The sequence below is a fragment of the Chlamydotis macqueenii genome, chromosome 24, assembly GCF_036417535.1.
Source record: "Chlamydotis macqueenii isolate bChlMac1 chromosome 24, bChlMac1.mat, whole genome shotgun sequence".
NCBI classification, from domain to species: Eukaryota; Metazoa; Chordata; class Aves; order Otidiformes; family Otididae; genus Chlamydotis; species Chlamydotis macqueenii.
In genome coordinates, this window is record NC_141579.1 from 365,994 (window position 1) to 391,103 (window position 25,110).

A 25,110-nucleotide genomic window follows, 5' to 3' on the forward strand; every position below is an offset into this window, starting at 1 on the left:
GGTGGAGGGACACAAGGGGTGGGCGGCAGCTGAGAACGGACGAGCTCGACGCATCTGTCTGGCACACAAACTTAAGCCTGCAGAGCCTGGGAGGCCCCGGACCGTTCACTCTGGTCCCTACTGATGGTGTCCCCAGCTGAGACTGCTGGCGTCCTCAACCCCGCTGCCTGGAGGTGCTGCTGGTGCCACCGTGCCAGGGCTCTCCCACCGCTGCAGCTTGGCTGAGCTGTTTGCGTGTCCATCCCTCACCGTCACTTCCCGGCCCCTGCGTCCGGCTATTGTCCCCCCCCATCCGGAGCCAGATCCGGCCCCGGTGCTGGCAGGGAGGGATCGGGATTTAGGGAGGAAGCGGGAAGGCTGGCTGGGGCCAGCATGGCGGGCAGCTTGGTGGTGGCGCTGGGCTTGGGGCTCTGCCTCTCCGCACTGCGCCAGGGAGGTGAGTGTGGCCCCCGGGGGGGTCCAAAACACCCTTAACTGTGCCCCCCCACCTGCCAGGGCTGAGACCACGCCCACTCGGTGGACCCACCAGCCTCCATGTCACCCCGCAGGCTGCCACCCCCCCGGCGTGGCCGCAGCACCCCAAACCGCAGCCGGTAAGAACACCCCGTGGGGATGACGCCAGGTGGGGGGAGACCCTAAAAATTCCTGTCGTTCCCCCTCCCACCCGTAGTGTCCCCTCCCTACCACAGCGCTGCGGGACAATTTCCGCCTGCAGCCGGGCGATTTGGTGGCCACGGTGGGGCAAGCGTTGGAGTTGGATTGCGTCCCCCCCTCCGGACACCCCGAACCCCGCGTCACCTGGAAGAAGGACGGGGTGAGCCTGGACCTGAGCAGCGACCGATACGCGGTCACCAGTGGGAGGCTGCATGTGGCAGCAGCGCGACGGAGCGACTCCGGGCTCTACGTCTGCGTGGCGGCCAATGCGGCAGGCGAGAGGGAGAGCCGAGGTGCCCGTGTCTCCGTCCTGGGTAAGCCAAGGGTCTCCCACGGGTGGTGGACACGTCGTGCCCAGCCTTGGTGCCACGTCCTCCATGTCCCCCCCCAGAGAAGCCGACCATCGCACGGCGCCCGAGTGATGCTGTGGCGGTGGCTGGCAGCACCGTGGAGCTGGGCTGCAGCGCCCAAGGTGACCCGCCGCCGCGGGTGCAGTGGCACAAAGAGCGTGGGGACCTGCCCTGGGGGAGGTAGGTGGTGGCAGGGTGAGGGTGTCCCACCCCCAGGGTGGGGCGGCGGTGGGGCTGACAGAGAACTGGTGACCCGCAGGCACGAGGTGGACCAGGAGCACACGTTGCGCCTCTACGCTGTGACGCCTGCCGACTCTGGCACCTACGTGTGCACGGCACAGAGCCAGCTGGGCACCGCCGCCGCCACAGCCCACCTCCGCGTGCAGGGTCAGCAGTGGGACCTCTGGGGCTCCACGCCCATGGGCATGCAGGGCCATCTGGGTGTCCATGCAAGGGGAGCCATCTAATGGGGTTCATCCAAGGAGGTCATTCAAGGAGGTCATCCATGGGGAGTTTATCCAAGGGAGGGGGATTCATCCATGGGAATCCATCCAAGGAGATCATCCATGGGGTTCATCTGGGGGGTCATCTGTGGGGACTTTATCCAAGGCAAGTCCATCCAAGGAGGTCATCCATGGGGAGTCCATCCATGGGGGTCCATCCAAGGGCATCTAACCAAAGATGGTCTATCCAAGGGGAGATTCATCAAAAAAAGGTCCATCCAACTGAATCATCTAAGGAGGTCTGTTCAAGGAGGGTCCAGCAAAGGGGGCGCTTCCAAAGGAGGAGTTGTCTCAGGAGGTTCATCTGAAGGCATCCCTCCAACAAGATCCATCCAAACATGTCTGTCTAAGGGGTTCCTCCCAAAGGGATACGTTCGGGTGGGGGGTCCATCCAAGGGTGTAGACCCAAGGGGATCCATTCAGGAGAGTCTATCTAAAGGGGATGCCTCCAAAGCAGGTTCCTCCAAGGGCATCTATTTAAGGGCGTCTATTAAAGGGGGATTGAACAGGAGGTATCCATCCAAAAGGTCCATGTAAGAGGGACGCATCAATATGGGTCTATCATGGGGTCCATCGAAGGGGGTCTATCCAAGACAGATCCAAAGGGTGTCAGTCCAAGGGGGTTCATCCCAGAGGGGTCCCTCCAAGAGGTCCATTTGAATGGGCCCATCCAAGGAGACATCAGGGTCTCCAGGCATAGGTATCTGAGGTGGATGCCTGGGCAGGTGCCGGGGTGCTCCTGCCCAGCGCTGCCGTTAGCCTCCCTCTGCCCCACAGACCAGCTGCCAACAGGCCGGCGGGAGCCTGCGCCGTGGGACCTGCTGGCCATGCGGCTGCACTTGGAGAACAGCACTGTGCTGCCCGCTGCCACAGTCTGGCTCCGCTGGCGGGTTGGTGGGATTGATCCCGGGACATCCCCACCAGAGGGCTGGGATGGGACACAGGGATGAGGCTGGCGCTCCATTCCCACATTCCCTGTGTCCCACCGCACCTCATAACCCTCCCTGTTCCCTGTAGATGCTGACGTCGGTGCCGGCGCCAGCGCCCGAGGGCTACATGGTGCTGTACCGTCGCCTCCTCCCTGCCAGCACCTCCTGGGTCCAGCACGACGCAGGAAGGGAGCTCAGCACCACCATCCCGGCACTGCACAGAGGCTACAAGTACGAGTTCAAGGTCCGACCCTACGCTGGAGGGACCCAGGGCTTGGACAGCAACACAAGGCACCTCTGGATTCCGGAGGAAGGTGTGCTGGGCGTGAGGTGCCCCCAGAGATGCCCAGAGGGTCGTGTGGGGGTCCTGGGGGTCTCAGCATGGCTGTCCCGGCAGTGCCGAGCGCAGCACCCCAGCATGTCACCATGGACCAGACTGAGACGGGGAATGGCACCGTGGTCGTGAGCTGGGAGCCACCTCCTCCTGAGGCCCACAATGGCATCATTCGGGGCTACAAGGTTTGGGACAACAAGGCAGGAGGGGGTTGGGGGGCTTCTGGACAAGGAGGATTCGAGGGGTCTGTCTAAGGGGGATCCATCCAAAGGTGGGGGGGGCATCCAAGCGGTCCATCCAAAAGAGATACGTGCAAGGGGTTCATCCAAGAGGGGCCAAACAAGGTGGATGTCCATCCCAGGAGATCCATCCAAGGGGTCAGTCTAAGGAAGGGGATCATGCAAAAGGATCTAACCCATGGAAGTCCATCAAGAGGTTCAAGCAAGGGAACTCATCTAAGGCCATCCATCCAAGGGGGGCAATCCAAGGGGCATCCATCCAAGGGGGTCCATGCAAAGGGGTCCATCCAGGGTAGATCCATCAGCGGGGACTCGTCTAAGGGGGCCCATCCAAAAGGCGTCAGTCCTGCTGGGATCCGTCAACGGGGGTCCATCAAAAGGATTCATCTAAGGGGCCCCATGCTCTTGGTGCCTGACAGGTCTGGTTGACGGGTGAGGGCTGGCAGCGTCCCACCAACAGGACGGTGGATGGAGGCACCCACCGCCTGGAAACCCTCCTCCCAGGTCCCGGGGCCGAGTTCTGTGTCCAGGTGGCGGCTTTCAACAGCGCGGGGCTGGGGGTCCCCAGCAACGCCACCTGCAGCGTCCCGGGTACAAGACAGGGAGCGAGGCAGGGTGCGGGGGGGGGGCACGGTGGTGGCACAGGGGTGACACTGGTGGGACCCTTGCAGGGCTGACGGCGGAGAGCAGCGGGGTGGTGCGGGTGCTGCGGCAGCCTGCAGTCATTACAGCCGTGGGCTCACTGCTCTGGGTGGCCTTGCTCGCCCTCCTCCTCCTCCTCTGCCAGCGTCGCACCAGCCAGGAGACCATGGCTCGCCGCAGGTGAGCGGCCGTGGGGCAGGGGCTGTGGGGCAGGGGCCGTGGGCAGTCTCGGCTGTGGTGGGGATGGAACACCTGATGGCACCCTTCACCCCGCAGGCTGGTGGCTGGTGACTCGCCGTGGCTCGGGGGCCCCTGGGAACCCGGCTGCGCCCCCCAAAACCTCAGCAGCAGCAGCAGCCTCAGCAGCCGGCTCCTGGGCAGCAACGGCAGGGACCCGCACCCCTCCAGTGAGCCCCAGGGCTGGGACCCCCACTTGGTGCCACAGAAGTCCCCCTCAGGGTGCCCTGGGACCCCCACCCAGTGCCACGGGACCCCCTGCCCGAGCCATGGGACCCCCACTCCCCTGCAGTGAACCCCAGGGCTGGGACCCTCACCCAGAGACACGGGACCCTCACCCAGACCCCTGGGACCACTCACCCAGTGCCATGGGACCCCCGCCCGGCGCCTAGGACCCTGGCAGAGTGCTATGGGACCAGCAAAGGGTGCCCGAGACCCCCACCCTGTGCCTGGGGTGCCAATGCTGTAGGACCCCCACCTGGGTGCCCCCCGCATCGCCACAGGACCCTCTCTGCAGGCGGCAGGGGCCTGGGGACAGGCAGAGCGGGGAAGGAGGGGACAGGGGAAGCCCAGCTCCGCGCCCACGGCTGCCATGCGCTCTCTTGCCCCCCAGCCCTCTCCTTGGAGCCTCCAAGTCTTGGCCCCCCCACGCCCCCCAACCGCAGCAGCCTCCGTGGGGGGCACCCAGTGTCCCCCGGGGACACGGGGCACTGTGACGGGGGGCAACCCGCAGCGCGCACCACCCCCGGCACCCCGAACCCTGCGCCCTGGGACCATGTCCGCAAGAGAGGTGGGTACGGGGGGACAGTGGGGATGCGGGGACACTGGGGGGTGGCTCATGGCTCTGTGTCCCCCTGCCCCGCGCAGAGCTGCACCAGGTGCACAGCACCCCACTGCTCACGGGTGGCCCCAGCCACGTCCCTGTCACCAGGCATGGAGGCGAGTGGGGCACGGATTTGGGGCTGGTGGCCGGGTGGCCTCAGCAGAGGGGACGCAACGGTGACACCGCCACTGCTGCGCTGGCTGGGGGAGCCCTGCGGCAGCTGCCAATCTTCAGCTCCCCGAGAGCACGGCGGGGCAGTGCCTCGCTGGCCCCTGGTGTCACCAGCTCACCAGTGACACCCCCGAGGCCGCCCCGCGCCTGGCACCCGCCGGTGACCCGGTGAGTCTGGGTGTCCCCACCCTGGGGATGCAGACGGGTGCTCCTCACCCCGGCCTTGCCCTGCGAAAGCCACCGCATCCCTTCCACCCGCAGGTCTCCGGCTGCTGCACACCCCAGGGACGTGTCCCCAGTCGCCAGGCCCCCCAAGGACGTGTCCCCACTCACTGGGATCCCCAGGGACATGTGTCCAGCCACCCAGCACCCCAGGGACACATCCTCGGCCACTGGGAACCCCAGGGACATGTCACCGGTCGCCAGGCATCCTAGGGATGTGTCCTTGGTCACGGAGCACCCCAAGGACACGTTCCTGGCCACTGGGCACTCCAGGGATGTGTCACCAGTCACCAGGCTTCCCAGGGACGTGTCCCCCCTCGCCAGGCACCCCGAGGAGATGTCCCCAGTCGCCAGGCACTGCAGGGACCAGGTCCTGGGCAGCAGGTACCCCAAGGACACATCCCCAGGCACCAGGCAACCCAGGGACCTGTCACCAGTGACCAAGTGCTGCAGGGACAGGTCACCGGCCACCAGGCACCCCGAGGACACATCCCCAGCCAGCAGGCACCCAAGGGACACATCCCCAGTCACTGGGCTCCCCAAAGAAAAGTCCTCAGCCACTGGACACTGCAGGGACAAATTCCTGGCCACCAGGTACCACAAGGACACATCCCTGGCCACCAGGCACCCGTCACCGGTCACCAGGCACCCTGAGGAGATGTCTCCAGCCCCCGGTCACCTCAAGGACACATTCTTGGCCACAAGGTACCCCAAGGACATGTCCTTGGCCACCAGGCACCCCAGGGACACATCATTGGTGACCAGCCACCCAAGGGACATATTTCTGTCCAGCAGGTACCCTGGTGACATGTTACCGGTCAGCAGGCACCCAAGGGACACATCCCTGGTCACCAAGCACCCTGAAATGTCTCCAGCCCCTGGTCACCTCAAGGACACGTTCTTGGGCAGCAGGTACCCCAAGGACATGTCCCTGGCCACCAGGCACCCCAGGGACCCATCACTGGTGACCGGACACCCAAGACACATGTTCCTGGCCACCAGGTACCCCAGGGACACATCTCCAACCACGAGGCACCCCAGGGACGGGTCCCCGCTCCCTGGCCGCCTCTCGCCAGTGTTCAGTGACGGGGTCCTCACGCCGCAGCAGGTGGCCGAGGACATGGAGATGGACCAGGCCACCATCTGCCCCAGGTACGCTCCGTCCCCGAGCACGCCACCATGGTGCCAGCTTGTCCTGGCCCCAGCGGCACCCCTGACACATCCCCTGCAGCCCACTGGCGCCAACCACGCCACGGTCCTTCTCGCCACTGCACACCTACGGCTACATCTGTGGGCCACCAGCCTCTGAGCTGGGCGAGGAGGAGGAGGAAGAGCGGCCAGTGACGAGGGGCTCACCAGAGGGGTCGCTGCTGAATGGCTGGGGGTCTGTCTCAGAGGACAACTTCACCAGCGCCCGCTGCAGCTTGGTGAGCTCCTGTGATGGCTCCTTCCTCCTGGATGCCAGCTTCGCCCGGGCGCTGGCAGTGGCCGTCGATGGCCTCTGCTTCAGCCTCGAGGACACCGATGGGATGTACGGGGGTGAGCGAAGGGCCCCTGGGCCCCCTCTTTTACCCCAATCGTCATCACCTTCTCGGGGGAGGTGGCCCCATCATGACACCATGGTGAAGCAATCGTCTCCTGCCTTCTCCCCAGCAGGTCCCTCATCACCACCATCACCCCTGGATGGGATCTTCTCACCCGGGGTCCCCATCCCCACCTGGGACTGGGGGATGGCGCTGGGTGTCCCACAGAGAGTCGGGACAGAGGCAGCCACGGGTGAGCAGCGCCCCAACACCAGGGTGACAGGCAGCGGGCTCAGTGCGGGGTGCTACTCGTTGTGGGGTGCTGGCAAATGTCCCCTTTTCTTTCCAGGTGGCCGCGGGCCAGGGAGCAGCAGCCCCTGGGCCAGGGTGGGGGGCGAGCTGGTGACAGGAGGGACAGGAGCGTGGCAGTCCCCAGAGCGTAGGACACAACACAGACAGAGTCCGCTCAGCTCAGCTAAAATCCACCTTTATTAAGTGGTTCCCCAAAAGGGGCTCTTCGCTAGCAAAAGCCACCCACAGAGGGTGGGTGGCACCATGGTGGTCCATCCATGGGTCCCTCATTCTCCAGTGTCCTTGTGCTCCCCAAGTGTCCTCAGCCTTCCCCACTGTTCCCGTCCCTCCTCGGTGTCCTCACCCCTCGCCAAATTCCTCATCCATCCCCAAGCGCCCTCATCCCCTCCAAGTGTCCTCATCCTCCCCAAGTGTCCTCATCCTTCTCCAGTGTCATCCTCCTCCCCAAACCATCCTCCTCCAGCCCGAGCACCGCTGCCCATCCCAAGTGTCCCTGTCCCTCCTCAGCATCATTGTTCCCCCAAACATCCTAAACCCCGCTGACTGTCTGGTTCCTCCTCACTGTCCTCATCCCTCCTACCCGTCTGCATCCTTGTCCTGCCTTGGCCATCCTTGGCCCTCTCAAGTATCCTTGTCCCTCCCAAGTGTCCCCATCCCTTCCCAGACATGCTTGTGCCCCCTCACTGTGCCCTCGTCCATCCCCAGGATCCTCATCCCTCCCAATTTTCCTTGTCCCCACGGGTCTTCGTCCCTCCTTGAGCTCCCTCATCCCTCCCCAATGTCCTCATCCCTCCCAGCTGTCCTTGTCCCCATGGTCCTCATCCCTTCCTGAGCATCGTCATCGCTCCCGAGCGTCCTCGTCCCTCCTGACTGTCCTCGTCCCACCCCGAGCGTTCTCTCCCCCTCGCACTGCCACCCACCAGCTGCTGGCTCTGTGCAACCCCGTTTACCTGGTGCCACTCCGAAATTAAAGAGCATCCCCCCGCCTCCCCCGTCCCCTCCATGTCCCCATTCTTGTGTCCCCATCCCTGCTCGCCCTCCTCTTCATCGCTTCTCCTGCGACGGGCAGGGAAACGGAGGACCCGGGCGGCGGCGATGGCCGGTCCCTTCGCCACGGTCCCTCGGCATCCGGCTGCGCCCCGAGCCATGGCCACGGGAGCCGGTGGATCCGCGGGACGAGACGCTGCCCGTGGTGGAGCAGGTGCCGGGTGCCTGGCCCTGGGGCAGGCCAGAGGGTTTGCTGTGGGGGACCTTGTCTGCAAGGGAAGGGACGAGCTTGGCCCTCCGCGGTGACGTCCCCTCGACGCCTTTCGCGCCAGGCCGGGGCTCGGGCTTACCACTGCGGGGCAGGCGGTGGGCGGCCTTGCGCTCGGCCCCGCTCAGCTCCTGCTCGGGCGAGGGGCCAGGGGTCTCGCTGGGCGGTGGCAGTGGCGGGGGCGGCAGGTCTGCAGCAGAGAAGGGAGAAGGTTGATTCCCCCCCGGGCCCCCCCCGACCCCTCCCTTTTTTCCCCTCCGCTCACCTGCCGGTTGCTTTTCCCGGCGGTAGAGGTTGGGCTTCAGGCGACTTTTTGGGGTCTCCCCACGGGTTTTCCCTGGGCACGATGGCAGTGTCAGCCCCTCCCCAGCCCCTGGGCCCCCTTCTGGCACAAAATGGCTCCCCAGGGCTCACCTGTGCCAGGGGGGCGACGGGCTCGAGGTGGGTGGCCCTCACCAGCATCTGGACACAGTGTGGGGGGGCTGGGTGCCCATGGAGGGGTGCTGGTGCCATGGTGGGGTCTCCTGGCAAAGAGGGGGTGTGGAGTGAAGCCAAGGTGGGGGGAGCAGAATGGAAGCACCCAATGGGACATCCAGACCCCAATGGCACGGCAGGGCCAGATGGTGACAACATGGCTTGATTGTGATGGGACATCTGGGCCATGGTGGGACATCTGGAACCCAATGGGACATCTGGATCCCAACGGGACAGCCAGACCCCAACGGGACATCCAGATCCCGACAGCACATCTGGACCACGATCACGACAACATGGCTGGATCTTGATGGGACATTTGGACCATGGTGGGACATCTGGACCCCAATGGGACATCCGGAACTTGATGGCACAGCTGGACCATGATTGTGACAGCATGGCTGGATCGTGAAGGGACATCCAGATCCCAATGGGACATCCAGACCCCGATGGCATGGCAGGGCCAGGTGGTGACAACATGGCTTGATTGAGATGGGACATCTGGGCCATGGTGGGACGTCTGGACCCCAATGGGACATCCAGATCCCTATGAGACACCTGGACCCCAATGATATAGCTGAACCATGACGGCACAGCAAGGCCGGATAGTCCTAACATGATTGGATTGCGATGGGAGGCCCAGACCATGGTGGGACATCTGGACCCCAATGGGACATCCAGACCCTGATGCGGTATCCAGACTCCAACCGCATGGTCGGACCAAGTGAGGCCCATCTCCTACCGGGGCAGGCGGGGGCTATCGAAGTCACGGAGGCGGGGGATGTCCTCAACGGCATGGGGCGATGGGGTCAGCGTGGCGGTGGACCGGCAGCCAGAGGAGGCAGCGGGCGAGGATGCAGCGGTGGCACGAGGGACCTCCTCACCGGGGTACCACTCCTCCATCCCCAACCTACAGAGTGGGGGCCACAGAGTGGGCACCGGGACCAGCAGGCCCCAGTGCCCTGGCCCCTCACGCTCACCCTCCAGCTGCCTCTTCCTCTTGGTCCTCCTCTTCCTCCTCCTCCTCCTCCTCCTGCGTGCACTGGCTGAGCTCGCTGGCTGAGGGCGGTGGGGGCAGCAGCTCCGTCCAGCTCACCGTGGGCGGTTTCACCGCTTGCCCCAGCTTCTTCCCTTTGGCCCCTGCGGTGAGGAAGGACACTGGGGCGGGGGAGCTGCAGGGAGGAGACCACGCCGCCAGCACCCGGGGGGTCCCCCTCACCCATCCCATCGCCCTACCGTGCTCAGCCCACCCCCGGGGCGCTTGTGAGGCCAGGGCGTCCGTCAGGTGGGGACCCCCGCCAGCACAGGGGCTCTCGTGCTGCGAGAATGGGCGGTGGAAGCTGCGTAGCTCCTCGTCGCCGGCCGCGATGGCGCTGTACACCGGCCCGTCGCCAGCCCGGGCCCCCAGTTGTTCCGTCTGCGCGATGTAATGCGTGATGCCGGCGTCTGCAGAAGGTGACTGGCACCATCAGTGCTGATCGTGACCCCGCTCCAACCCAAGCCACCCATCCCCATTATGACCCCTCACCGTTGTAGTATCTCTCAGTGGTCCCCAGGCAGCCAGCAGCAGTGGCCGCACTGCTGCCACGCCACGTGTCCGCCAGCCACGGGTAACCACCACCCGCGGCTACCCTGCAAGGAGACGGGGTGAAGGAACGCTGGCGGTCAGCACTGGGGGTTCTGGGGAGGGCGGGGGGCTACACGGGGGGTTACCTGGGGCTGCCGCGCACCGAACTGGGGAAGGCTGCTGTGGAAAGAGGCGGGAGTGAGGGCAGCGTGGGGCTGCGTCGGGTCCCCGCGGCACCTGTCGGCTTACCGGTGGGCGTGTAGGCGAAGGACGCTGTAAAGAGAGGCGGTGGGTGGCTGGGGGTTGGCGGGTGCTGGGGTGGGGTAGGGTCCCAGGGGTGGCATCCACCCGTACCGGTGAAGTGGGTCAGCTCCTTCTTCTTCCGACGGCGGCCGTAGAGCCAAGCGGCGAAGGTGGCGAGGATGACCCAGCAAGCGCCGCCAACACCGGCGATGAAGGCCGGGCGCCTGGCCACCTCGGCCAAACGCTCCGTCATGCTGCTCCCGCTCGCCGGCCTTGCGTCCCGCTCCGCCGGAGGAGCTGCAAGCGACACAGGGAAAAAGGAGGGGACACACCGGGGGGGTGCCAAGAAGCCGTTCCCAGCAGTGGGGTGACCCCGCCACCCGCCCGCCCATGGGTGTGGTGGTGGCGACGAGGGACTCACCAATGCGGATGGGAACAGGGGTACTGCGGGCACCCACGCCAGCGCCGGTAGCGGCGGCAACCTCAGCGTGGTAGGGGACACCGGGGACTAGACCCTGAAGCACCGTGGCCAGCACTGTCCCCTCCACGCTCTGATTGATGTGGAAGCGGCTCTCGTTGCCCAGGCACCAGATCTGGAGGGGACACCCAGGCTGGGTTCACCACGACGCTGCCGAGGGGGACGGAGGGGACCCACCACATCGCCGCCGCCCACCCTCACCCGGTAATCGCGGATGACGCCGTTCTGCTCGGCCAGCGGCGGCGGCTGCCACGAGATGCGGACGCTGGTGCCGTTACCAGCCACACTGACGGCTCGTGGTGGGGCGCTGGGGGCTACCGGGGGGTAGGCAGGGCGGGTGTCACCTCCAGGGGGTCCCTGGGGGCCCCCACCATCCCCTCCATCCTCGCACTCACCCGCCTCAGGGGTGCGCAGGGCACGCATGGCGCTGTCGGGGCCATGGAGGTGATGGAAGTAAGGTTGGACCTTGACCTCATAGTCCTGGCCACGGCGAAGCTCGGTGAGCAGGGCCTCCCGCTGCCCCGGAGCCCACGCCGCCCGCGCCTCCTCCCAGTGCCCACCACGCCGCCGGTACAGCACCCGGTAGCCCTGAAGGAAGGGTACTTGGCGCTCCACCTGGGGACCCAAGGGGAGGATGGGATGGATGGGGGACGCGTGGCACCGGGAGCCCTGTACTGGTGGCGCGGCATGGCACTCACGGTCCAGGAGAGGCGGACGGTGCCCTGCGGCAGCACCACGGGTTCCTGCAGGTGCACGGCCACCTGTGCCAGCTCCCGCTGCACCCGCTCAAGGTCCAGCCCCTGCTGCGTGGGGGCAGCGTCTGCCAAAAACAGGAGAGGGTGCTGGGTCCCTGGGCACCTCTGATGGCATCATTGGGTGGTGATGCACCCAAGGGTGGTGGATCCATTGGAACCTCCATTGGTGTCACCAATCAGAGATGCATCCAAGGGTGGTGGGTGCACGGGCACCTCCATGGGTGTCCCCAAGTGGAGATGCTCCCAATGGTGATGGGTCCATTAGAACTTCTACTGATGTCACCAAGTGGGGATGCACCCAAGGGTGGTGGGCACATAGGCACCTCTGTTGGTGTTACCCACTGCAGATGGTGGGTGCACGGACACCTCTATTGGTGACACCAAGCAGAGATGCGTCCAAGGGCGGTGGGTGCATGGACACCTCTACCGGCATCACCGCTGGTCTCACCTTGGGTGCGTACAGGCTCCGAGATGCCGCTGGGGCTGCTGAGCCCATAGGCGTTGACCGCCCGCACCAAGAAGAGGTAGATGGTGTCGGGGACGAGGCCGCTCACCGTGTGGGCCTCACCCTCCACGTTGGTCGCCACTGTCTGCCACGGGCCACCTGCCGCCTGGCTGCCGGGGGACAGGGGTGACCTGGCACTGGGTCACCTTGTCACCCCTGCACCCGGAGAGGACACTCATATGCTACCTGAAAGCCTCCACAACATAGGAGGTGACATTGGCGGCACCACTCTCCTGGTTCCTTTGCCAGCTCAGGGTGACGCTGCTTTTGGTGATGTTGGTGACCAAGGGGGTGGAGGGTGGCCCAGGGAGGGCACCGGGCTCAGGGGACAGCGGGGAGAGGCTGGATTCGTCACCTGTGGGGAGCCACATGGAGATACGGGGTGGTGGTGTTCCCAGCACCGCGGTGTCTCTGGTGCAGTGATGTCCCTATGCCCCACCTTGCACCTCCAGGGAGATGTCCCAGCGCGTCTCGCCCACCGAGCTGGTGGCCACACACTCGTAGTGCCCGGAGTCCGTCACCTGTGAGGGGAAGAGCTCCTGCCCCTTCGCCCTGAGCACCCAGCACCTCAGCACCCACCACCCTGAGCACTCACCACCCTGAGCACCCACCAACCCTTGAACCTACCACCCCGAGCACCCATCACCTTGACCACCCACCAGCCCTTGAACCCACCAGTTCTTGAACCCACCACCACAAGCACCCACCACCTTGAGCACCCACCACCCATCGCATCCACCATTCCTTGTGCCCACCACCCTGACCACCACTGCTCTGAGCACCCACCACTGAGCATCCACCACACATCGCACCCACCGCCCTGAGCATCTGTCACCTTGAGCACCCACCACCCTACGCACCCATCACTCTCAGCACCCACCAGCTTGGGCAGCCATCTCCCTTTGCACCCACCACCCCTTGTATCCACCAACCCTTGCACCCACATCCCTGAGCACCCACCACCCATAGCACCCACCACCCCGAGCACCCACCAGCCCTTGCAACCCATCTCCCTGAGCATCCACCGACCCTTGCATCCACCAGCTCATGCACACATCACCCCAAACACCAACCGTCCTGAGCATCCACCAGCCCTCACGACCACCACCCATTGTACCCACCACCCATTGCATGAACCACCCTGAGCACCCATCACTCTGAGCATCCAGGAACCTGCATACCCGCCACCATGGCACCCGCCACCCCCTCCCACCTCCACGTTGCCACCCCGCAGGTGCCCCCAGCGCTGGGTGCCCTGAGCCCCCGCGGCGGGCGGCTCACCCGGAGGTCAGTGATCTGCAGGGTGCCGTTCTCCAGCAGGCTGGCACGAGGCTGGGCGCCCGGCAGGGCGCTGCCATCCTTCAGCCACCCCACGCTGACCGAGGGGTCACCGTCCCCCAGCCGGCACGGCAGCCGCACTGTGGCCCCCGCTGGCAGCACTGTCCGGTTAGCGGGACCCCGGTGGATTACCAGCGGTGGGTGCTCAGCTGGTGCTACGGTGAAGGGGAGGGAAAATTCAGCGCTTGCACCCCCTAACTCCTCGGTGGATGCCACTCATGCACCAAATGCGCCCGTTCTCTGCCAGCACAGGACTTACCCTCTTCCACCTCCAACCGCGCCTTGGCCAAGATGCTGCCGGCCACGCTGATGGCCTGGCACAGGTAGTGACCAGCATCGGCGGGCCGCACGTCGGCGATGGTGATGGCGCCGGCAGGGCTGACGGACAGGCGGGCGGTAGGGTGCGGGGGCTGGCCCGGGAACAGCAGGGTCTGCGGGGAAAGGGAGGGGGGCTACTGAGTGGTGGAGGAGGGTGCAGGGGATGGAGGGGGATGGGGATTGGGATTAGCATTGGAATTGGGATTGGGATTGCGATGGGTTGGGACTGGATGGGAATGGGGACAAGGACTGGGATGGCATGGAGATGAGATGGGATGGGATAGGGATAGGGATGAGAGTGGGATGGGGATAAGGATGAGGACAAGGATGGAGTGGGAATGGAGATGGGAATGGGGATGAAATAGAATGGAGATGGGATGGGATGGAGATGCGATGAAGATGGGGATGGGGATGGGGATGGGGATGGGGATGGAAATGGGGACAAGGACAGGGATGGGATGAGGATGGGGATGGGATAAGATGGGACGGGGATGGAGTGAGGATGGGGATAGGAATGGGATGGGATGGACTGAGAGGGAATGGAACGGGAATTGGGATGGGATGGGATGGCATGGGATAGGAAGGGAAGCGAATGGGAACAAGGATGGTATGGGAATGGGGACGGGAATGGGGAAAAGGATGAGGATGAGATGGGATGAGGATGGGATGGGGTGGAATGGGATGGGGAAAGGGATGGGAACGTGGACAGGGACAGGAATGGGGATGGAGACAGCGATGGGGACAGGGACAGGGCTGGGGTCGGGGACAGGGACAGACCTGGCTGCCCTCCTTCTGCCAAAAGACGGCGGGCGGCGGGTTGCCCTTGCTCTGGCACTGGAAGGTGACGTTCTGGCCGGGGGTGACAGTCTGGTTGCGGGGCCCAGTGACGAGCTGGGGGGGCACTGCCGCAGCGTGGGGAGAGAGAAGGGGGCTCGCCCGGCCGCTTTGCCAGCACCCATGGGTGCTCCCTCAGAGACCCCCGCCCCCTTACTGTGCACGGTGAGGCTGCCCGATGCCTCCGCTCGGCCCACGCTGCTGGTGGCCACGCAGGTGTAGGTGCCCTCGTCCTCCGGGCGCAGCCAGCGGATCCGCAGGGTGTTGTCCGGGAGCACCTCCCACCTGGGGGAACGGGGGAACCCCGCGAGGCCGCGGCGCCAGCGGGGAGCCGCGAGGGGCCGGGGGGAGGTGAGGATACGAGGTGCGGTGGGATGTGAGCTGTGGTGGGGATTTGGGATGGGATGAGGATGTGGAATGTGATGGGAATATGATGGGGATGTGGAATGCAACGGGGATTTGGGAGGCAACGGGGATGCAGGATGTGATGCGAATGCGGGATGAGATGGGGATTTGGGATGCAGTAGGAATGTGAAATATGATGAGGATGCAGGATACAATTGGGATGTGGGATGCAGCGGGAATGCAGGATGTGGGATGTGATGGGGATGCGATGGAAATGTGGGATGTGATGGGGATTTGGGATGCAATGGGGATGCGGGGTGTGATGGGGATTTGGGATGTGATGGGGACATAGGATGAACTGGGGATGTGGAATGCAATGAGGACGTGGGATGCGATGGGAATGGGGGATGCGATGGGGATTTGGGATGCAATGGGGATATGGGATGCAGTCAGGATGCAGTGGAGATGCGGGATGCGATGGGGGTGTGGGTACAATGGGGATCTGGGATGCAACGGAAACGGGAGGATGCAATGGAGATGTGGGGCGCGACGGGAATGCAATCAGGACGCAGTCAGGGCATGGGATGCGATGGGTACGTGGGCTACGATAAGGACGCAGCATATAACGGGGATGCGGGATGTGATAACGATGCAGGATGTGATGGGAATACTCGATGCCACGGCAATGCTAGCTGCGACGAGGCTGAGGGCAGCAGCAGGGCTGCCGGAGGCTCCGAGCGCAGCGTGCCGGCCCACAGCCACACCACCTGGCTTCACCACCAGACACGCACGCCGAGCCCGGCACCCCACGGCGCCGGCACCCCCTCGCCCACCACCGCTTACCTTCCCGGCGGCAGCTCGCCCTCCTCCTTGCGCCAACGAGCCGCCGGCCGCGGGTCCCCCACCGCCTCGCAGGGAAACTCCGCCGTCCCTGCCACCAGCACTGCTTGGCTGAGCGGCCTCTTGCTGAATGCCGGCCGTTCTGCGGGGCGACCGTCAGTCCCACCGGGGTGGGCCTAACCCCCTGCTTGTCCCCAGCGCCCCAAAAGTGATGGGCCCGTCCCCACGCACCAAAGACGACGAGCTGGGCTGGCTCGCTGGCCCTCTCCCCCGCCACGTTGGCGGCCACGCAGATGTAGACACCGGCATCGCTCTTGCGGGTGTTGGCCAACATCAGCTTCCCGCCACGGATCTGTCGGGCAGCGTGGTTCAACCGGGGGGGACTCACACCCCTGGCTTGGTGTTTTGGGGTTTTTCGGGGGGGACATCCCCCCGTCGCTCACCGTCAGGCGCTCGTCCTCGTCGCTGAGCCAAGCACCGTTCTTCTTCCAGGTGACGCTGGGTTCGGGGTGGCCCCGCGGGGGCACGCACTCCAGGACGGCCGGTTCACCCGCCGCCACCGCCACATCCCCGGGGGGCTGCCGGAAATCGTCCCGCAGCACTGGGGGGGGATGGGGGACAGCAGCTCTGCCTCAGCCCCCCCCCCGCCCCGGCACCCCCTTGCTTGGGCCTCATCCCGGCCCTGGGTCTGAGCCTGAGCCTGGGCTGGGGGCAGCGGGGGCCGGAGCTGGGGGGGCACCAGGGACCTTATGTCATTTATTTTCATTTCTTTTCAATTATTTACAATTATTTTCACTTATTTTCAATTATTTTCAATTATTGTCAATTTTCTTAGTTTATTTACAATTTTTAAAATGTCTTTTCAAATATTTTAATTTCTTTCAAATTGTTTTCATTTGTTTTCCCTTATTTTCTTGCCTTTCAATACACTTATTTTCATTTATTTTAACTTATTTCAATTTATTTACATTTATTTTTATTTATTTTAATTTTATATATTTTCACTTATTTTAACATCTTTTCATTTATTTTCATTTCTTCTTTTCATTTTTTTCACTTCATTTATTTTCACTTATTTTCCTTAATTTCCAATTATTTTCACTTACATCCATTTTCCATTTCCTTTCCCTTGTTTTCACTTATTTTCAATTCTTTTAACATCTTTTCATTTGTTTTCTTTTTTCTAATTTACTTTCCCTTATTTGCACTGATTTTCAATTATTTTAACTTATTTTCATTTCATCTTTCATTTCTTTTCACCCCTTATCATCTATTTTCACTTTTCACTTCTTTTAATCTCTTCTCACTTCTTTTCACTTCTTTTAGTCTATTTTCACTTCTTTTCACTTATTTTACTTATTTTCACTCTTTCTCTTGTTTTCCCTTGTTTTCCCTTATTTTAACTTGTTTTCATTTCTTTTCCCTTATTTCCCTTATTTTCCATTATTTTAACTTATTTTCACTTCTTCTTTTCATTTCTTTTCACTCCTTTTCATCTATTTTCTTTTCTTTTCAATTTTTCCACTTTTCACTTCTTTTATTTTCACTTCTTTTCATGTCTTTCCACTTTTTTCATTCATTTTCATTTATTTTTATTTATTTTCATTTCATTTCACTTATTTTAACTCCTTTTAATCTATTTTCACTCCTTTTCATTTCTTTCACTTCTTTCCATCTATTTTCATCTCTTTCCCCCCTCCCCGCCCCGCCCCTTTTCTCCTTGCTGCGCCAGCCCCGGGTGTTTGACAGCCCCTCGTCGCGCCCCGGCCACCGCACCGGGGTCACCAGTGACACTGACCCCTCCAAAATCACCCCCACTCCCCATCCCCCCCCGTCCTCCCACCGAGGGGTCTCACCGGCCACCTCCAAGGACGCGTTCCTGCTGGTGGCCTCCCCCAGATAATTCCTGGCCACGCAAACGTAGACCCCCTCATCGGGCTTCCCTCGGCGGCCAGTGCGGAGGAAGAAGAGGGACCCCCCCGGGAGGAGGGTGCGGTGGGAGCGAGGGTCCTCTCGGTCCGTCTCCACCCGCTCCCCATCTTTGTACCACTCCACGGCGGGCGGTGGGCGACCCTCGGCTTTGCAGCTCAAGGTGGCCGGCTCACCCTTGGAGACCAGGAGGTCGGCGGGGTGCTCCACGATGCGGGGCGCCACGTCCTCCAGCTGTGGGTGGGACCCTGCGGGGAAAAAATTGAGGGGGGGATGCTCCCCACATATCCCCCCGCCCTTCCGGGGAGGGTGGTTTGGAGGGGCTGTGCAGCCTCCATCGGCCTGCACGGCGCTTTGCCGGCGCTGTTATCTGCTTTGCTCTGTGAGTAGGAGGTGAGATGAAGCACGGCCAGGTCTCAGCCCAGTGTATCCTCACCTGGGAACTGAAGCGACTGGGAGATGAAATGAAGTGCGACCAGGTCTCAGCCTGCTCTTCCCCTCTCCAGCAGGTGACACAAGCGGGAGGTGAAATGAAGTGCAGCCAGGTCTCAGCCCAGTGTACCCTCCTCCCCCCAACCCAAGGTAGGTGCTGGTGGGGTGGGAGCAAGACCGGGAGGGTGTTGGAACTCAGACCCCCAGGGGTGGGCACAAGGGAGATAAAGCAGGTCCACTCCCAGCAACGCCCCTTTTCTGCCCGATTTCCAACTGGGCATCCCTGAGGAAATGAGGTTGGGGCTGAATTCTCCCAAAAAAGGGTTTTTTTCTTCATCAGCTGCGAATGATGATTTTTTTGTAGTGAAGCTGGGAACTCCAGGTTGAAGAAAATGCTTAATTTTAAGTTAAAAAAACCCCAACATATTGAGTTGTGGGGCTGTTCCAGGAAAATCCCTGGAATTAATGGGAATTAATGAATGCTCGTTAATGCTGGGCTAATTAATGCTCATTAACGCTGGGGTCTAACCGGCTGGGTCCAGAAGGCGCGGCCCACCCGTGTCCCCAGTGCTACCCGCGGCTGGCACCGCAATTCAGGCGGCAGCCGCCCAGTGTCACTGCTGGCCCGGGGCCCAGCTGCGTGCGCACACAACAGCACGCCCGGACACACATGTGCATGCACACGCATGCAGCTTGCACGTACACAGGCTCGAGCACACATGCAGGCACAGGGATATACAAGCGTTTGTGCACACACGTGTGCTTACAGACAAGCAGGCACATGTAAGTCCATGCACGTATGTACACACGCCCGGATGCATGCACGCACACGTGCACTCATGCAGGGGTGTGCATGCACGCGCTTACCCAAGCACGCACATAAACTGGCATGTGCGCACCTGTGCGCGTTCACACTGGGGTGTGCACGCTCAGGCTTTACAGGTACACATGCATGCACATAGGCGTGCACACCCACACATGTCCACTCGTGCGGCGGCGCATCTTCACACACGCCAGTGTACGCACGTGGCTGCACACATGTGGAGGTGCACACACACACAGACACGCTTTTGCACGTGTGTTGGCATCTGCGTCGGCACATGCACCCATGCGTGTCCATGCACATGTGTGCATTAGGGGGGCTGCGATGTGGGCCACCCCGGGCTGGGTTGCCATGGGGATGGGATGCAGGCTGCCATGGGGACGGGGAAAGGATGCTGCGGGGGATAGCGGGTACCCCATGGGGCAGTGGTGGGGTGGGGGGCTGAGGGGGCTGCAGCTGGGCCCGGTGGCTAATTGGGATGAGCTGGGGGTCAGGCCAGGCCCCCTCCTGAGCCCAGGGGGGAGGGTCCCGCGGGGGGCTGGGGGAACAGCCCCCCCCCATTGGCCACCCAGAGCCGACTGGAGCGGGAAGTGGAGGCGAAAAAAGAGTGGAAAAGCTGAAAAAGGGCTTCAAATTCAGGTGGAGACCCTCTCCGTCACCCCCCCACTACCCACAGCTGGCCCAGGCTGCCCCCCTCTGCCCCCTGCTCCGGCCCAGCTCAGGGACACTGGGCTGGTCTGGGGACACGGGGAAGGTTTGGGGACACGGGGAAGGTTTGGGGACACTGGGCTGGTCTGGGGACACGGGGCTGGTCTGGGGACACGGGGAAGGTTTGAGGATGTGCGGCTGGTATAGGGACATGGGGTCAATTTGGGGACAAGGGGTCAGTTTGGGGATGTGGGTCTGGTTTGGGGACACAGGGTCAGTTTGGGGATGTGGGGTCGGTTTGGGGACTTGAGAAAGGTTTGAGGACACTGGGTCGGTTCCAGTTCAGAGTCCAGGGATCGGCTGGGGGATACTGGACTGGTCTGGGGACACAGGGTCAGTCTGGGGAGATGGGGCTGGTTTGGGGACACAGAGTCTCTCCCAGTTTGGCTCTGAGAGTTGGTCTGGGAACACGGGGACAATACGGGGACACTGGCTGAGTCCCCAGTTCACGGTCTGGGGGTTGGTGTGGGGACACAGAGCCGGCCCTGGAGTGGGATCACGGGGCTTATCTGGGGACTCCTAGTTCGGGGGCCCCGGGCTGTTCCCAATGTCGGGGACATGAGGGACACGGGGACACGGACCCACGTACCATTGCCGGGGAGCTGGGAGGCAGCGATGGTCCGGTTGATGCCGAGCAGGAGCTGGGAAGAGTTGGAGCCCTCGGCCCCCAGCGAATCGGCAAACAGGTTCATCTGCAGCAGCGTCTTCAGCAGGTACCGCAGCATCTCGGTCCGGCTTGGCTGGGCTCGGCTTAACTAAGCTCGGCTTGGCTAAACTCGATTTAGCTAGGCTCGGTTTAGTCAGGTTCGGTTTAGCTAAACTCAGTTTAGCTCGGTTTGCCCAGGCGCAGCGTGGCCCGGCGCAGCTCTCGGCGCGGCTGAGCCCGGCTCGGCCCCGCACCAGCCCGGGACAGCGCGGCTGAGCGCGGCTGGGCTGGGACTGAGCGCGGCTGGGCTCGGCTCAGCCCGCGGCACCGCCCCCCCACCAACCCCACCCCTAAGTCCGGCGGGGAGCGGGGGCGGGGCCAGCCCGGGGGAAGTGGGGGGGCAGCATCTGGGCACACATCTGGAGACGCGGGCGGTTTGAGGTCGTGCGTATCTGGAAAATGGGACATAGGCGAGCGCACAGCTGGGGGCGCAGCCGGAGACCTGGGTGGGTTCGATTTTGCACATCTGGGGGTACCTGGAGGAAGGAGGCAAGAGCACATCTGGGCGCACATCTGGAGAGTTAGGTGGTTCGTGGTTGTGCACGTCTGGAGTTGCATGTAGGACGCAGATAGGTGCACATCTGGACACCTGGATGGTTTGCAGTTCTGCACATCTCGAAGTGCAAGTAGGTGGTGGGCAATCACACATCTGGGTGCACATCTGGAGACCCAGGCAGTTTGCAGTTCTGCACATCTGGAATGGCAAGCAGAAAGTCTGGAGACGTGTGGTTTCAATTTTGCACATCTGGGGCACAAGCAGGAAGTAGGTGAGCGCACATCTGGATTCACATCTGGAGAGCTGGGCTGTTTGTGGTTGTGCACATCTAGGGGTGCAAATAGGAAGTAAGTGGATGCACACCTGGGCGCACATCTGGAGATGTGAGTGGTTTGTGGCTGCACACATCCAGAGGCGCAAGGAGGAGGTGGACGAGCACACATCTGGGCGCACATCTGGGGAGCTCGCAGTTTTCTGGGAGAGGTGCAGTTTTTTGAAGGAGAATTTGGGAATTTCGAGCGGAGCTCCAGGGATGAATCCCGCTCCCAGGCCCAAGGCTGCGGCTTGGGCTGGGGAACAGAGACAAAGGAATCGCCTCCTCCCTGTGGATAATCCCCCCGCCCCCCGCCAAATTTATCCCTGTTAATCAGCTGGGCAAACAGCGAGCGGAGGGGGGGCATCACCTCCTCACGAGCAGATTTATTGCGTTTAATTGCCCTTTTATTCGGCGATTAGCGGCTGTTTGCGCAGGATTTGCCCAAACCTCCACCCACTGCCGCCTAAAATCGCCCTCTGAAATTTTCTAGCTGGGGGAAGGCTTTGCTCAGATTCCCTTCTTCTTCTTTTTTCTCCTTATTTTTCTTTTTCTTCTTACTTTTTTTTTCTCCTTATTTTTCTTTTTCACCTTCTTTCTCTTTTTCTCCTTATTTTTATTTCTTTTGTCAGGCTTTTCTCCTTATTTTTCTTTTTTGATTTATTTTTATCTTTCTCCTTATTTTTGCTTTCTCCTTATTTTTCTTTTTCTCCTTATTTTTAGTTTTCTTCTTATTTTTATTTTTCTCCTTTTTTTCTCCTTCTTTTCTTTTTCTTCTTATTTTTATTTTCCCCTTCTTTTTCTTTTTCTCCTTCTTTTCTTTTTCTCCTTATTTTGATTTTTCTCACTATTCTTTCTCTCCTTATTTTTCTTTTTCTCCTTCCTTCTCCCTGTTTCTCCCCAAAATCCCACACGGCCAGGCAGCAGCGGGATGGGGAAACTGAGGGACGGAAGAGGCGGTGGTAGCAAGGAACGCCGAGATGTTTGTCCGGGCAAACGGAGCGGCCGAGGCTCCCCGCTCCGCGCCGCTGCGCTGGTGGGGAAATCCCTCGCCACCCCCGTTATTACCATACCCCCCGGGAGCCCCCCACCACGAGCCCATGGTTTGGGGGAAAATGCGGCTTTTTGAATATTTATAGGGGCTGCGGCACGGAGGGGTGGGGCTGGAGAGGAGCAATGCTGGGGTGCCGGAGGCGGGGGAATGGTTTAGGGGGTGATACTGGGATTTTTATGGAATGAGACTGGGATGCTGTAGGGAAAGATACTGGGATGGTTTAGGGGGTGATGGTGGGATGCTTTAGTGACGACACCAGGATTCTGCAGGGGATGATACTGGGATGTTTTGGGGAGCGTACTGGGATCTTCAGGGGATGGGACTGGAATGATTTAGGGGATGATGCTGGGATGCTGTAGGGGATGAGATTGGGATGCTTTAAGGAATGATGCTGGGATGCTTTGGGGCAGCGCACTGGGATGCTGTAGGGCATGATGCTGGGATGCTTTAGGGGACAATGGTGGGATGTTTTGGGGAGCGCACTGGGATACTTAGGGGATGGCAACTGGGATGCTGTAAGGAAAGATACTGGGATGCTTTGGAGAGCAACACTGGGATGCTGTAGGGGATGATGGTGGGATGGTTTTGGGGAGTGTACTGGGATGATTTAGGGGATGATAGTGGCATGCTCTAAGGAAAAATGCTGGGGTGTTTTATGGGATGGTGCTGGGATGCTTTAGGGGATGACACCGGGATGCTTCAGGGAAAGACACTGGGATGCCATAGGGGATGGCACTGGGATTCTTTAGGGGATAATGCTGGGATGGTTTGGGGACCATACTGGGATGCTTTGGGGATGGCACTGGAATGCTGTAAGGAATGATACTGGGATACTTTGGGGCAGCGTACCGGGATGCTGTAGGGGATGATGCTGGGATGCTGTAGGGAATGACACTGAGATGCTTTAGGGGACAATGGTGGAATGTTTTTTTAGGGAGTGTACTGGGATACATAGGGAATGGCACTGGGATGCTGTAAGGAAAGATACTGGGATGCTTTGTGGCAGTGTCCTGGGATGGTGCAGGGTACGGTACCAGGATGTTTTAGGGGCTGGCACCGGGATCTTTAGGGAGCGGCGCTGGGATGCTGCAGGCGCCGGTGCCGGGACACTTTTGGGGAGCAGATTGCGTGGCTGCAGCAGGGCGGCGGGGGGGTCACGGGTGGGGGCTCCTTGGCGGGTGGGGGGCCACGGCTGGCAGGCGCCGGCGGGCTGAGGCCTGGGCTGCCTCATTACCTCGAGGCTGGAGCCCATGTGTTCTGGCGGGGGCGGCGCGTGGGGGGGGTCTATTAATATAAATTCCACCCCTTTAATCTGGAGTTTGTGGAGCTCATTTATCAGCCCGACCTCCCCCCAGGGCCGGGGAAACGCGGGCAGCGGCAGGCAGCTGCGGCCCGGCGCGAGGCGAGGGGCCGCTCGGCCCCGAAGGAGCAGCAGCGTCGAGTCCAACAGGTAGCGGCTCATGTGCGAGGGGCCGGCTTGGGCCCGGCGCGGCGCGGGGAAAGGCAGCGGCAAAGCTGGGCCTAATTGGGCGGAAGGCGCGTTTGCGTGACGGTTAATGGGGGATCAGAGGGCCGGGGACCCGGCGCTGACGGCTCGACAAAGGCGAGCAATTATTTGCTTGTCTTCATTATGGATGGACCCACCTGGGGCCGCCATGGCGGCGGCGGAAGGGAGACAAAGGCGAAGGCGTGACAGCGTTTCCCCGCCTGGGCCTCCGCGCTTCTGGGAGGCGAGCGGGGGTCAGCAAAGGGAGGCGGCGTCCGAGAGCACAGTGGGGACTGGGCGCGGCGGCCCCGCGTCCTCCACCACGCGTCTTTGCTGGGCGTGGGTGGCGGGCGACGAGGGGAGCCTTAGCTTTCATTTGGCCAGGGCAGGGGAGCGGCGGGCGGAGGGGTGGGTGGGGGGTTTCATTGCCACCAGTGCAAGCTGCTTCTGCCGCCAGCCATGCGTGCCCAGGGAGCTAAGGACAGCCACAACTCATGGCACGGGTGAACCCTGACTGAGAGCAGCCACAACTCATTGCACAGGGTGATCCTGGCTGAGAACAGCCACAGTTCATTGCACAAGTGAGCCCTGGCTGAGAACAGCCACAGTTCACCGCACAGGGCAATCTTGGCTGAGAGCAATGAGTCCCAGCTGAGAGCAGCCACTGTTTGTTGCATGAAAGAGCCTTGGCTGAGAGTAGCCAGAGCTCATCGCACAAGTGGGGTTTGGCTGAGAACAGCCACAATTCATTTCATGGACAAACCCTGACTGAGAGCAGCCACAACTCACTGCACAGGGCGATCCTGACTGAGAGCAGCCACAGTTCATTGCACGGGTGAGCCCCGGCTGAGAACAGTCGTAACTCATTTCACGCACGAGCCCCGGCTGAGAACAGCCACAGCTCACTGTGCGGGTGAGCCCCACCGAGAACAGCTGCAGCTCGCTGCCTGAAGCCACCCGCCCCCGTGGAGGCTGAGAACGGGCGCAACTCTCCACAGGAATGGCCGGTGTGACACGCGCCCCCGGCCCGCGCCGTGCCGTCACCGGGCGCTCAGCCGGCCCTGCCGGCCACGCCCCTCGCTGCCCGCGCCCACCCCTTGCCCACGCCCCCCCGCCCACGCCCCCTGCCCTCTGTGCCAGCCCCCCGCGCAAGCCACGCCCCTCACATCGCTGACCACGCCCCCTGCCTTGACCACGCCCCCTTCCCGCTGCCGCCGGAAGTCCCTCCCGCCGGGGAGGGGGCGCCTGCCGCGTCACGTCCGCCCGCTCGGT

At 62.0% G+C, this 25,110-nt stretch overlaps 2 protein-coding genes across 15 annotated transcripts; one reads left to right on the forward strand and one right to left on the reverse strand.

Moving 5' to 3' along the window:
• Nucleotides 1-361: 361 nt before the first annotated feature.
• Nucleotides 362-7,926, forward strand: ROBO4 (roundabout guidance receptor 4). 7 transcript variants are annotated; one of them, XM_086766045.1, is made up of 19 exons: nt 362-436; nt 549-593; nt 690-968; nt 1,046-1,184; nt 1,264-1,391; nt 2,285-2,397; nt 2,525-2,750; nt 2,834-2,955; nt 3,429-3,600; nt 3,681-3,831; nt 3,928-4,058; nt 4,502-4,678; nt 4,756-5,050; nt 5,144-5,809; nt 5,879-6,016; nt 6,107-6,256; nt 6,336-6,643; nt 6,733-6,880; nt 6,977-7,926. In XM_086766045.1, exons 1-19 carry the CDS (start codon nt 373-375, stop codon nt 7,068-7,070), a joined length of 3,546 nt encoding a protein of 1,181 aa, XP_086622171.1. In that variant the 5' UTR covers nt 362-372; the 3' UTR covers nt 7,071-7,926. The 7 variants fall into 7 exon arrangements, with proteins under 7 accessions (XP_086622171.1, XP_086622167.1, XP_086622168.1 ...); XM_086766041.1 differs by having other exon boundaries at nt 6,758-6,880; XM_086766042.1 differs by having other exon boundaries at nt 6,761-6,880.
• Nucleotides 7,927-7,946: 20 nt separating this feature from the next.
• On the reverse strand, nt 7,947-20,724 carry ROBO3 (roundabout guidance receptor 3). Of its 8 annotated transcripts, XM_086766036.1 has the most exons (27): nt 20,373-20,724; nt 17,748-18,068; nt 16,335-16,492; nt 16,123-16,243; nt 15,895-16,033; nt 14,864-14,991; nt 14,650-14,774; nt 13,814-13,985; nt 13,498-13,709; nt 12,656-12,737; nt 12,403-12,571; nt 12,160-12,326; nt 11,655-11,776; nt 11,352-11,571; nt 11,158-11,270; nt 10,900-11,071; nt 10,590-10,775; nt 10,485-10,508; nt 10,382-10,415; nt 10,197-10,300; nt 9,905-10,114; nt 9,649-9,826; nt 9,411-9,578; nt 8,609-8,718; nt 8,460-8,531; nt 8,277-8,384; nt 7,947-8,195 (listed from the first exon to the last, which is right to left on the reverse strand). In XM_086766036.1, exons 1-27 carry the CDS (start codon nt 20,506-20,508, stop codon nt 7,984-7,986), a joined length of 3,963 nt encoding a protein of 1,320 aa, XP_086622162.1. In that variant the 5' UTR covers nt 20,509-20,724; the 3' UTR covers nt 7,947-7,983. The 8 variants fall into 8 exon arrangements, with proteins under 8 accessions (XP_086622162.1, XP_086622160.1, XP_086622159.1 ...); XM_086766034.1 differs by having other exon boundaries at nt 9,649-9,808; nt 14,650-14,763; nt 15,895-16,243; XM_086766033.1 differs by having other exon boundaries at nt 8,609-8,715; nt 14,650-14,763; nt 15,895-16,243.
• Between the last annotated feature and the right edge of the window lie 4,386 nt (nt 20,725-25,110).

What these genes read in the sequence shown, in the direction of transcription:
- ROBO3 (XM_086766032.1), bottom strand. Translation starts at nt 20,508, where the DNA reads ATGCTGCGGTACCTGCTGAAGACGCTGCTGCAGATGAACCTGTTTGCC. An exon ending in CTCCCAGCTCCCCGGCAATG is followed by an intron (nt 18,069 to 20,372) that starts GTACGTGGGTCC and finishes TTTTCCCCGCAG; the next exon opens with GGTCCCACCCACAGCTGGAG. An exon ending in CCCTGTTCCCATCCGCATTG is followed by an intron (nt 10,776 to 10,899) that starts GTGAGTCCCTCG and finishes TGTCGCTTGCAG; the next exon opens with CTCCTCCGGCGGAGCGGGAC.
- ROBO4 (XM_086766041.1), top strand. Translation starts at nt 373, where the DNA reads ATGGCGGGCAGCTTGGTGGTGGCGCTGGGCTTGGGGCTCTGCCTCTCC. An exon ending in CTCCGCACTGCGCCAGGGAG is followed by an intron (nt 437 to 548) that starts GTGAGTGTGGCC and finishes GTCACCCCGCAG; the next exon opens with GCTGCCACCCCCCCGGCGTG. An exon ending in GGACCATGTCCGCAAGAGAG is followed by an intron (nt 4,679 to 4,755) that starts GTGGGTACGGGG and finishes TGCCCCGCGCAG; the next exon opens with AGCTGCACCAGGTGCACAGC.